This window comes from Phascolarctos cinereus, unplaced genomic scaffold (genome assembly GCF_003287225.1).
Source record: "Phascolarctos cinereus isolate Bilbo 61053 unplaced genomic scaffold, phaCin_HiC Scaffold_7;HRSCAF=346, whole genome shotgun sequence".
NCBI classification, from domain to species: Eukaryota; Metazoa; Chordata; class Mammalia; order Diprotodontia; family Phascolarctidae; genus Phascolarctos; species Phascolarctos cinereus.
The window spans coordinates 152,538,567-152,552,051 of record NW_027556180.1 but is presented as its reverse complement, the minus strand read 5'-3'; the positions used below and the strand labels follow the sequence as shown (position 1 = coordinate 152,552,051).

The window sequence follows — 13,485 nt, the reverse complement described above, 5'->3', positions numbered from 1 at the left end:
GCTTTTCTATTTCCATCATCTACCTGTCCAATTTATCTCTGATTCTACTATCAAACCAATCTTTCTTATGCATATATCTCATTGTCACTCTTTACTTTTCTGAAACCTCTCAAAATATTCCTAACTATATTCTGCCCTCTGATATTCAAATTGACCTAAGAATATATTCCCTATTTTTCTCCAACTCTGCCTTTGGTAGTAACACTGTTCCTATACTTAAGAGTTTCAGCACAGAGGACAGAGTACCAGGTCAGGAGTCAAGAAGATTTACCTTCCTGAGTTCAAATCTGGCTTCACACAATTATTGGCTGTGTGACCCTGGGCAAGTCACTTAACCCAGTTTGCCTCAGTTTCCTCATCTGTGAAATGAGCTGGAGAATGAAATGGCAAACCACTCCAGTATCTTTGCCAAGAAAACCCCAAATAAGGTCATGAAGAGTCAGACACGAATTAAAAACAACTTAACAAAAACAACAAACCAAACTCAAAGAGCAATTCATACAACAAATGTTTTCCTGAATCCTAGTATTTGAAAAACTCCCCCTCACTCCAAGTCACTTTACACATCATTTAGTTCTGCATCAAATTAATGCGCTTATTGCGCATTACAATTATCTGTATATATAAAATGTTACTCATGTGTTAGAGTATAAAGTATGGAAGGATTGAAGGGAAGAAAGGAGTAAAGGAGAAAGGGAAGGAAGGAGGGAAGGAAGGAAGGAAGGAAGGAAGGAAGGAAGGAAGGAAGGAAGGAAGGAAGGAAGGAAGGAAGGAAGGAAATAGTTCAGCTTAATTAATCAACACATCAAAAAAGTCTAACATTATCTGTAGGGTTCTATACTTAGGTCCCACACTTCTGTAAAGAAGGAAAGAAGTGCTTTCTCATATGTCTTGTCTAGGGGCTTTGCCATCCCCAAAGCATCACAGCATTGAGCCAATATACATGGTAAGGAGAAAGCAAGCAGGGCAGATGTACACATTCCCTTTCACACAGGGGGACACATTACACTAAGTCAGGAGAAGGAACGTCATGTAATAAGAACAGTAATCAGTTCATTTCACTTTTTAAAAAAATGTTTAAATACAAAGAAAAATGTAGAGATAAGTCTAATAGGTAAAAACAATTATTTTGGCAACTATATGAAAAATGAGTTCAAGGGGGTAAGACTAGAAACAGAAAATAAATTATTAATAAATTAATTAATTTATAATTAATAAACTTACTTAAGTTAAGAAGTGATAAGGATCTGAACTAGGATGTGTAAGTAGAGGGAAAAGTCATGGACAAAGAAACAACAAGATATGGGAAGTGATATGAGAGATTTGGAGGTGGAGATATTAAGAGAGAAGGAATAGTTGAAGATCAGTCTAAAGTTAGGAACCTGGGTGACTGAAAGAATGGTAGCATCTTGCACAAAAAGAGAAAAGTCTGAAAGGGGCGATATTAGAGTAGAATATGAATTCTTTTTTTGTCACATAAAATATAAACTGTGAACAAAATCTTTAAAAAATGTAGTAGCACAGAGGTACACATACATAAAATACAGCTTACTATTGAATCACCATAAAAAAGCTTGAAGCAAATGAATTATTAGCAATACTGTCCTAAAATATATCAGTTAAAATGATATAACCACTTGTAAAACATTTACTAGCATACGGAGTTTCAAACTTTATTGTACATTCTATTTCTCCTCTTCTTTTCAGCAGAGCACTTACAACTACCAGCATTTAAACTATCTTGTGTCTCCTATCTCACCAATATAAGGCAACACGATGACTTGGCCTTAATTGCTCAGCACAGACCCCTTGTTTCATATTCTATGGATGTCAGATGTCTCAAAAGGGCCATGCTTCAAAACAACCAGCCAATGTTAACCAAGATACTTACTTTTGAAACTCTGATATTAAGAAGAATCATAGTACTAGTATAAAGCACACATTATATGGCATATGGAATTTATTTAAAATCACAGAAACTTAGCGTTGGAATCGACCCTAGAAAACAACTTGTCCAGCTCTTATTTTACAGAAAAGGAAACTAAAGTATAACAAATCAAAATAACTTTTCCCACAGACACAGAGCAAAAAATATTAAGATTTCACCGTAGCTGACTCATAAAAAATATGTATACCCAACACACAAAAAATACTTCAAATTTACCTTTAATTTTGTTTTTGAAATATGTAATGGCAATATAGGCATTAAAATGAAATACAGATAATGAAAACTACACAAAATACATTTTCATCATAGACTGGGGCTGGATACACTGATCTGACAGTCAATAGCATAAAGATAATAGTTAAACCCACAAGAGGTGAGGAAGTTGTCAAGAGAAAAAAATTAAGAGAGAAAAGAGTAGGAGGGCTGCAGAGAAGAGTCTTAGGGAACAGCCACAATTAGGGGATATGATATGGATTATTAACTAGCACACTGATGAAAGATTATACAACAAAAGAGAGGAGTGTCACAAAAATACAAAGAAGAGCTAACATACCAGAGGAAAGTATAAACAACAGTGTCAGTGCACTGGAGAAGCTGAGAAAGATGAGGACTTAAAAAAAAAAACAGATCTGGCAATTAAGAGAGCAAGCAGTTTCAGATGACTGATGAATTTCAAAGTCAGAATGAAAACGGTTGTAGAGTGAATGACAAGAGAGGATGTGGATGCACTGAATTTAAATCGCTTTTCCTATAGTGGGATGTAGTGAAGGGTTTTTTTAAGAAAAGGGGAGAATTATACAACTGAAGGCAATAAAATAGGAACCAGTGGATGAGGAGAAGTCAGTGAGAGGAAATTAGTGAAGCTGAAATCTGCTGGAGAAAATGAGGAGACAGGAGCAAGGTTACATGTACTGTGGTTGGCTATGGCAAGAAAACAGAGCCTGACTGAAGTTGGACAACACGAACTTATCATGGTTATGTTACTTATTCCAGCTCCACTGAGCAGCCGAGTAGGAATGGAAGAGTCATCTGGTGATATAATTAGGATAATCAAAAACTAGATTTTCAAGGGATAAGTAGACATATGACACAGACATATAACACAAGGGCAAGGGATTTCTGAGGACAGCATAAAGCAGATTTAGATATCAAGCTCAGATTGGAAAGGGAAGAAATTAAAGTCAGAGAAGGAATAATGGGCTGAGAAAGTAAAGAAAGATAGAAGAAATACATACTGCAATAAGGTGAAGAACAGGGTCAAGAGGTATGACATAGGGAAAGATGGAATGAGAGGGGATATAGACAGAGGAATATCTTGTAGATAACAGTAAGATATAAGGTGGGTGTGGCTAAGGTAGAGTGAAAGAGTGGAACATGGGATTTAAGGAGACTGAGGAACTGAAAGGTATGGGAGTTTAAGCATCTATATGGATGTTAAAATCCTAGTATGAGGAAAGGAGTTAGGAGATGGTGAACCTGAAAGAGAAAAGAGACAGCTTTATGAAGTAGGAGTGGGGAGCAAGAAATAATAAGATTTCCCCTAAAAGACCAGTGTGTATGTGAGTAAAGGTATAGCCAATAGTGAAGATATAGGCAGGGATAATATTGTATAGGGTCTTAATCACTCCAATCTACTCCTATGTAGCGTCAGGGAATAAGGAGGAGGAGCAATAAAGCTTCAAAGATCATTTGTGAAATGTAAAAGGATTGAACAACCACCAGCAAGCCTAGAACTACTACTGTTCTACCTTCTCTTGTTCTTTTATTGCTAGGAATAAAAGGAACTCAGAGGGGATTAAAAAACAGAAAATAGTTTTAAAAAGAAAATCTATTTGATCACAATAAAACTACAGAAAAAGGTGTCAAATATGCTGTCATTTAAAATGTAAAAAGGTAAAGTAAGAGATTTTCAAAAAATATGCAAGAGAAAAATGCAGAAAATCAATGAATCATTTTATACATGAATCCTTACTAAAAATTTATAACAAAAACATCAGAAGTACAAAACTTCATTTTTCTACACAAAGGTATTATATGATAAACTTCACCACTGTGTGGTAACAAAAAATAAATAAATACAAACAGAAACCAAAGGGGGAAACCAAAATATTTTCTCTGTTTTAAAAGCTACATTTGATTAAATTTCAAGCTTAGAAGAAAATGAAGTAATGAAAACTAAATATGAACCAAGAAAAATGAAAACTTCCTACAATTATTTCTTAATATTGCCCAAGATTGTTCATAGAGCCATCACTAGGATTACCCATACCTTTATATTGTATCACAATCATATTAATACAAAATGTAATCAGCTTGGGATAGCCAACTATTAAAATAAAATGGTTAGAACCCAATAATATAATATGACATATGGCATAACAATAAGACTAAATAACATAATTTCATTTTGTTATTTTTAGTACTGGCCAACTATAAAAAGATTCTCTCTCTAGTTCAAGAATTCTTAACAATTTTTGCATCATATACTCGCAGACTGATAAAGCAATGACACCCTTCTCAGAATGTTCTAAATGCATAAAATAAAATATATAGGACTAAAAAGGAAACTAACTATACTGAAATTGGCCACTGAAGTTTAATAGTAAAAGACTGCTTAATCATTACAATGCATTGTAAAAGCTTCAGAGGAAAGGAATGTTTTTGTGGACCATTCATGGCAGTTTTAAGTTACTAGTTTTTAAAATCAGTAATTTTTAGATGGAAACAATGTGACCAAAAATCTGTCGCAGAATTTTGAGACAATTAAAACAATTTAATGTGAGAAAAAAGGCTTTTAAAATTATGACAGTTTTGCAAATCCTCTGAAATCTAGCCATAAATCACACGGTGGTCCATGAAACTCAAATTAGGAACCCCCAAACCCTAGATGATGTTTTAAGGTTTCTTTTTTTTAAAAAAAAGGACTTCAAATTAAGAATTTTGCAACTCAAGGAAAATGAGTACTTCCAACTATTATAGAAATGTGAAAATAATCATTAAATTCTGAAGATGAGTGTTGCCATTAGTTGTATAATTTTCTTTTTAATTACACAAATACATCAGCATACAGCTTTCCACTTTTAATTTGTCCTTAAAACAGACAAATCTTAGTCTGACAAATTAGGTAAGATTCCCATGTTGGCTCATCTCAATGCAACAATCAGGAAGTCATTGATTTTCTGGAACTCAGTAATTCTTCTATCAAACAGTATAATATCTGTTAATGGCCTTTTTTAAATGATGACTAGATTTTATCTAAATATCTAAAAAGAAAACAGAACTAAAACAGAGAAGTGGCAGGGATACTCAATACTGAAAAAGAATTAAGAAGGATACCAGTGAATGAATGCTAGACATCTACATTGGATTCAGCTGCTAAACCTGAGTGTAGGAATTATATTTCAATGTGATTTACTTTCCCCAGATATTCACTGACACTAACCCGCTTTGGGGTTAAGTCATGATCTCTCTCTCTCTCTCTGTTCTTCATTTTCCTCAGAGAAGGAGGGAAAGTGTATGGAATATATGGTACTTAAGATTCCTTCTATACCATGAATTCAGGAATGAAATTAAATTTATCAGTTTTAAATAAAAATTAAATTTGAGATGAATTTCTGAAGTCTAATAACCTTGTTCAAATCATTAAATTATAATTACTTTAACTACAAAATGGAGATAAAAATTGTTTAACTATCTACCACAATTAAAGTCAAATTCAGAAAGAAAGCCCAGGATTAGGGCAGGTAGGTGGCACAGTGGATAAAGCTTAGGCCTTGGAGTCAGGAGGACCTGAGTGCAGACCCAACCTTAGACACTTAACACCTACTGGCTGTGTGACCCTGGGCAAGTCACTTAACCCCGATCACCTCACCAAAAGGCAAAAAAAACAAAACAAAACAAACACCCAGGATTGTTTGGCTCCATGACCAAATTTTATCTAACTTCAGTTTCACTTAAAAAATACATCTCCTCTAATGCACTCACTAAAGACCACCATGATTTTCAATTCTCACTCTTCCACTACATAAATATGTCAAACAACAAGAGATAATTTTAGAACTACAAGATTAAAATTATAAACTGGAGAAAATTATCAGATGAAATACAGTTGCTGTTGCTGTTCAGTCATTTCAGTTGTGACTGGCTCTTTGTGACTCCATTTGGGGTTTTCCTGGCAAACACCGGAGTGGTTTGCCATTCCCTTCTCCAGCTCATTTTACAGATAGGAACTGAGGCAAACAGGGTTAAGTGACTTGCCCAGGATCACAAAGCTAGTAAGAATCTGAGGCCAGATTTGAACTCAGGAAGATGAGTCTTTCTGACTCCAGGCTCAGCACTCTATCCATTGTACTACCTAGCTGTCCTTATTAAACTAGACATTATTTATTGGCTACAACTGAGATTTTATAATTTTTCCACTGTTAGAATTATCTTCAAATTCCAAATTAAAGACTACTAAAGTTTTCAACCTGGCAAAATAATTTCAAAAAATCATTAGACCCTTAAAATTTGAGGAGGGATCAATAAAATCTTCATAGGCAACTACCAAAAACATTCATCCTACCAACACAATGAAAAACATTAATTGATAATCAACAACAAAACTTACCAGCAACTTAGCAAATTCTTTGTTCTCTGAAAGAAACCCATACCCTGGATGTACCTTAAAAATTAAAATAGAAAAAAAATTTATTTAATATATCCTCGAATGTATTTGACATCTTTTTGCCTTCTAATGCTATAATTTTTCATTCTGCTACATTTCATCACATATAATGCTAACCATTACTCTACTGCTTACAATATTGCACATTCTAGTAAGAGAATTTAAAGTATTAAAACATATTACTCACAATCATGAGTTATACAGTGTAAATCCTATTGACTATATATACTATATATGACTATATACATATCAGAAAAACTATAAAGCATTGTAGTTTTAAACTGAATACATTTATTAATGTTATTAATACCATTAAAAAGGAAAAATAATCCTATTTTGTATGGTGCTTCTTCTTTACTAAGTATATTCAAAAGCCCTAAAAAACAGCACAAAAATTATACTCCCATTTTACAACCAAGTCAAAATTTGTCCAGGTCTTTATAGCTAATCACTATGAAAACAGAAACTTAAGCCAAAGCCTTCTGCCTCCAAGTCCGATGATTTTTCACTACTTCATGCAGCCTCTCTGCATGCCAGTATTTTATAAAATGGAATACACAGAAATGTAACATAAGCAGAGAATTCCACCACACTCATTTAATTTCATGTAAACAAATAACTAAAAGTATTGGGCCATAGTTAAAACATTAAAACATTAAAATATTTTATACTCACTAGCTGCGTGAATAAACATAAATATCTACAACATGTGTTCATAAATTCAGGTTTTTTATTTAAACAAACATCACACTCAAACATTTATTTCAATAGAAACATGAATGTTAATTGAGGACTCCAGGCTAACTGCTAGTGTTCATTGCCTCCATTCACTTTTAAAGATGATTCTGCATATTTGAAACATTACATAGATATGTGAGAGTAAAAGTATATATGTTCATATATATAAACATTGTTATTCTATCATACCTTCATTATTTTGTTGCTTTTTCTCATACATTTCTCTTAAACTGAATATGAATCAAGAAAAAGAGAAAGAAGAAAAGAGAAATATGCAGCCTGCATTTATCCATCTAAACTAATGTGCATTCTGTTGACCTCATATAACTAAATTATTGAATGCATGACTTAATTTCTGTAAGTGTAATTATATGTGTACAATTTTTAAAGTATTAAAGCTGCATTTAAACAAAAGTCTTTTGGGAAGCTAATTATAACTTAACATTTTAAAAAACTGTTATGACGCTGGAAGAGTTAATGCTCAAAACTAATTGGTATTTGGGGGGGGAGAAAGGGGGAATTTGGAAATGAACTGAAGCTGCTCCCTGGTGTGAAAGCTGAATCCAGCAGCCACCTGCAGGATCGGCGACCAGCACTGCCAGATGCTACAAAGCCTTTGATTTCTAGTACTGATTTCGGCCACATTTAACTCATATGACATGAACTAAGTACAACAACATAGTCAATCATTTTCTCTCTCTCTCTCTCTCTCTCTCTCTCTCTCTCTCTCTCTCTCTCTCTCTCTCTCTCTCTTTAAATTTTTTTAAAAAATACAAACTCTTAGCTTTTCTGTTTACTATATATGAAACAGCTGTAGCAGTACCAGATTCATTCAGACTCACAGCTTGGGCCCTGGTTTTCTTAATGGCTTCCATGATGGCATCCATGTTGAGGTAGCTTTTGCTGGTGGGAGCTGGGCCAACACAGACAGCCTCATCCGCCATTTTCACATGAACCTTGAAGAGACAAAACTCTGCATTGACAGATGCTCCTAGCAAAAAGTAATTACCATCACCCTTAAAATATGCATATAAAATTGCAAAATTGTATGTTTCAAAGATGATTAACATACCATCACCAATTTAACAATGTGTAATGGATAATAAGAAATAAAGTGCAAAAGCTTAAGAATTATATTAATGATCACTTTTATTTCAAGTTTAAATCACTGTCAAAATGAGCTAACCCTATTTCAGTACCATACAAAATATATTTAATTAAATAAAATTATAGCAAACAATGACCTTTCTATACTCATCTATGCGTAAACTTCATGCCTAAAACTACTTTGGTACATGTAACCAGGGTATCCAAGTATCTTAATACTTAATAACAGACATTCATGACCAGTTCTAAGCAGACTCCCCAGGAAGTTGGGGATAATTAAAGTGAATTGAATGAAGGGATGCAATGAGTGTCCCTGCGCAGCATCAGGTCAGTACTATGCACAAATTAAAGTCTATGACTAAAGAGTTCAATATCACCACACAAGAACCAGAAAATATTGAAAATTATTTAAACAAGTTCACATTTGATGCTTATCTATTATTTCTTTTTCCTAAGTGAATTTTTTATATGTGGATTAAGTTGTAACTCCTTAAGTAATTATCCTAACTTTAAGGAAATTTAATATCATTTAAGATAAATTATCTAAAATAAAATAACCCATCTACATTAAAACAAGGTTATGATGTTAAAAACTTATGTGTCTGCTTCTCAAAAGACTATATGACATTAGAAAGAGGATACAGAAATGACTGTGGTATGTAAGTGGACTTTTCCAGTTTCTTAGCTTAATAAATGTTTCCTACTCATTTTTAACTTCTTCAAAAAGTATCAGACTGCCAACACAATCCTAGTCATAAAAGTTTGCCAACAAAAAACACCTTATGGAATTAACACTGATCGATTTGGCCTTTTCCCAAGGAATATTTTTTAACTGTGTAACAAAATACAATGTATCACATAAGCTTAAAAATTAAAACCTATGAAAAACTTAGAATACAATAATTTAGAAAGCTGAGTTTTCCCAGTTTAATTTAAAATAATCCACTAGTACATGTAGTATCATAAGTTTATATTAACAAAACTAAGATATTTTTAAACCACATACTGTATAATAATAATAGCTAACATCTATACAATATTTTTAAGGTTCACAAAGTGATTTACATATATTATCTTGTTTGTTCTTGACAACAATCTTATAAGGAAGGTGCTATTATCAATCATATTTTACAGATAAGGAAACAAACTGAGAGAGTACTAGGTGACTAGCCCAGAGTCATAGCTAATAACAAATGAGGCAAGATTTGAACTCAGGTCTTCATGATTCTAGGTCCAGCACTCTATTAACTGCATCACTTATTTTAAACAATCAGGCTTATTTCCTCACTATCCCAAAAGCATTCTATGTTCAAATTTATTCTGACTCCAAAGCTGTCTTCAGACATTCTATCTTCCTTCCCCTCCTATACACATAGAAGAATACCCTTCTTCCTTATAATTCAAAATCAACCCAGCTTCCAAGTTCCAAGTCATTCTCATTGTGTCCTCTCTACATAGGACAGAACACAATTCTTTGCCCAACTTTAGTATATCACTCGGTTTCATTCAGTATTACCCAGTTTGAATTGTATATTACGCAACGTGAAACTTAATTCTGTGCAAGACAATGTATGATTAACAGGGTTTTTTTTAATATGTAAAACAAATAAAGAAGGTAGAAACTTTCTTGAATATGCATCCTAGGAAAGAAGGAACAAATGAAAAAGCATTTATTAAGGGCTTACTATATTACAAGCACTGTTCTAAGTCCTATGCTAAGTTAGCTCCTATTTCAATGGGGGAGACTACATATAGCAAAATGGTAGCCAGGGAGGAGTATTTTTGTTCTGAAAGTTATAGATGAAGAGACAAAAGGCAGTTAGCATCCTATCATGGCAAACATATAAGTTGATTTGATCAAAATTCAAAGACCCCAAAGGGGGAGGGGAGATGAGGAATGAGGTTAATCCTTTGGCATTAAGGGAGTTGTCCAGGAGACTGTAGAGGGAGTGAAGTACAGCATGGCAAGAAGTCTTTCCAGAAATGGTATTTTAGGAGAGTTGGACACTTTGGAAGACAACCAGAATGGTTAAGAACCCTGAGTTCATCACAGTTGAAGTAACTGTGGTCAATGGTTAAAGGAACTGAGCATATTTAGCCTGGAGAAGAGATGGTTCCAGGGGGAACTCTTCAAGTGTCTGAATAGTAGATCACATGGAGGACCAATCAGATTTAGACAAGCCTATCTTCCCAGTATCCAGAATAGCATAATACACATCATAAATATGAAAGCTGAATGTTAAAGACACTTGAATGAAATGTTCAGTACACTTGGACGGACAGAATATAAGTTCCCTAATGGGAAGAATTGTTCTGTTTTTATCTCTGTATGCCTAACTTCTGCCACATAGGAAAACTAATAAAATCAACTGGAAATGTTGTATTTAAGCAAAATGTTGGGAAGAGGCACAGACTGTTCTAGAGATGAGATAGAGAGATAGCTGAAGGGCACTCATTAACATATGAAAAGTTTTAGAATTATAAAAGGATTATAACCGACAAAATTATAAATAAAATGACTACTTGGAATATTATACAAACGTAATATAAGGACTGTTGGGTTCAGATCTGAAATAAAAGTGGATTTTTTTGAGTTTCAGTTCACAAAAGATAAGCTGTTAACCACTGGAAACAAGCCGTTGGCTCCAGAAAATGGGAAATGGACAGTAATAAGGACACAATGACTATTAACCATTCTAGAAAATTAATGTCACTGAACAGTTCACAGCTGGGTACATATACCAAAGAGGGAAAGAAGGAAAAGCTTCACACATACAAAAATAACCAGAGCAACACTTTTTCTTGGTGGGGGGGATTAAACAGGGAAAAATGGTGGGCACCCATCAATTAGGAAATGGCTGGACAAATAGGGGTCTATAAACATAATAGAATGTTATAGTACCATAGGAAACAACAATTATTAGAAATTCAGAGAAAAAAATTATAGAAATGAACAAAATTAAGGCACATAAGAAAGGAAGAGTTGGGGGGGGACTCAATATATAAAATACCTCTTATAAGAGTCTACTATCCAAGGTATGTAGACAACTAACAAAAATAATTGTCAGGAGGACCTGAGTTCAGATCCAGCCTCAGACACATAACACTCACTGGCTATGTGACTTTAGGCAAGTTACTTAACCCCAATTGCCTCCCCCCCCTCAAAAAAAATAGATTAAGACCAAAATCAACTCCCCAACAGATAAGTGATTAAAGACCATGAAGTCAGCCAATAAGTATTTATTAAGCACCTACTAAATGCTAGGTACTGTGCTAAGTGCTGGGGAAACAAAAAGAGGAAAAAAAAAAAACTGTCCATGCCCTTAAAGAGCTCACAATCTAATAAGGGAGACAACAAACAAACTATATACAAGATAAATTAAAAAATCATCAAGAGAGGGAAGTTCCTAGAATTAAGAAGGTTGAAAAAGGCTTCATATAGGAGACGGGATTTTAGTTGGGACTTGGTGGCTAAGTGTTGGAAACTGAAGGAATGCCCATCAGTTAGGGAATGGGGAACAAGTTGTGGAATACTATCATGCCATAAGAAATGATGAGCAGGTGGATTTCAGAAAAACCTAGAAAAATTTAAAAGAACTGATATTGAGTGAAGTGAGCAGAACCAAGAAAACACTGTACATAATAACAGCAACACTGTGTGATGATCAACTATGATAGACTTGTCTCTTCTCAGCAATACAATGATCCAAGACAATTCCAAAGGACTCATGAGAAAAAATGCTATCTACATCCAGAGAAAGAACTATGGAGTCTGAATGTATATCAAAGCATACAATTTTCACTTTTTTTTTTGGCTGGCTTTTCCCTTTTGTTTTTTCTTCTTTCACTAATGTAGAAATATGTTTACATGATTGCAGCATATGTATAACCTATATCAGGTTACTTGCTGTCTTAGGGAGGCAAAATGGGAAGGAAAAAGTAGAGAGGTTATCTTTGATATGGAGTAAGATTTCTTCATTGTGTGAAACACGGTGAAGGAGGCAAAAGTAGCAGAAGGTATGTGAGTGGAAAGAGGAGAGAAAAGGGAGTTCACAGCAGGAATTCAGAGGGAGTTTAATTTTTCTGTAAACTGTGAGAAAAGGTTCTCAGCTGAAAGAGCAAGGGTAGGGGAAACCATGGGAGGTTTAAGGAGTGATAAAAAAGATGTAGAAGAGCCACTGTTGGAGAATGGGATAGTAAGATAATAATGGAGGCACAACAGGATTGCCTAGTAGCAGGAAGAGACGAGTTGAGATTATGTAACATAAATCTACAGAGAATCCTATAAGAACTGTGTTGTGATTTTCTCCATCTCCATTTAGCACCACATATGTAGGAGTGAAAGTGACAGATAGTTAGAGTGCCAGAGCTGGGGCTTGGCTGGGTGTAACAGACAATATAGTAACAGGGGGCTAGGGATTCAAGAAAGGGTGATGGTATGGTTGAAGTGATTCACCAAGTAGTCAAGATGGGGGAAAGAGCAGCTAGTCCAGGGTAGATGGCCTGGGAGAGAACTTAGGGGTCAAGGGATGGCAGCTCACAGTAAAGATGAAGGGTTTTATAAGGGAAGCCAGAAGAGGTGAAAAGCCATAGATTACAGTTGGATGAAGAAATTTCAGAATTCTGTAACAGAGAAGTGGTACATTTGTAGGTGACAGCAAGACCAAGTATATCGATCACCTTTGTGTGTGGCTGAGGTGGGGTGGAAGAGCAGCTCATGGGAGGTACACAGGTTGAGAAATTGAGTTGTTAGGGTATTTGAGGGAGAATCAATGTGTATGTTAAAATTCCCCATTATAAGGGCAGGAGTTGAGGAGGAAAGAAATGTAGTCAAGTATTGAACTCACTGAGGTAGGAAGGAGAATGACCTAAGGATCTAGAGAAAACAGCTACTAGGATTTTGATTGAGTGGTAGATATAAATAGCACGAACTCAAAAGAAGAGAAGTTACTGATGGAGGAAGGGGGAGAATCCATAAGTAGCAATAAAGAGCAAGGAGTATTCCAACTCCCTTGCCTTGACCAGT

The 13,485-nt window shown here is 34.7% G+C and overlaps 1 protein-coding gene across 3 annotated transcripts in view; it reads right to left on the bottom strand.

Annotated features, from left to right (window-relative positions):
* PCCA (propionyl-CoA carboxylase subunit alpha) overlaps positions 1–13,485 on the bottom strand; it is a 484,900-nt gene that overhangs the window by 406,251 nt on the left and 65,164 nt on the right. For all 3 annotated transcript variants that reach the window (XM_020964021.2, XM_020964019.2, XM_078147299.1), the window contains exons 5-6: positions 8,195–8,308; positions 6,558–6,611 (exon numbers count right to left, since the gene is read on the bottom strand). In XM_020964021.2, the coding sequence (XP_020819680.1) occupies positions 6,558–6,611; positions 8,195–8,308 (168 nt within the window). The remainder of the gene's footprint in view (positions 1–6,557; positions 6,612–8,194; positions 8,309–13,485) is intronic.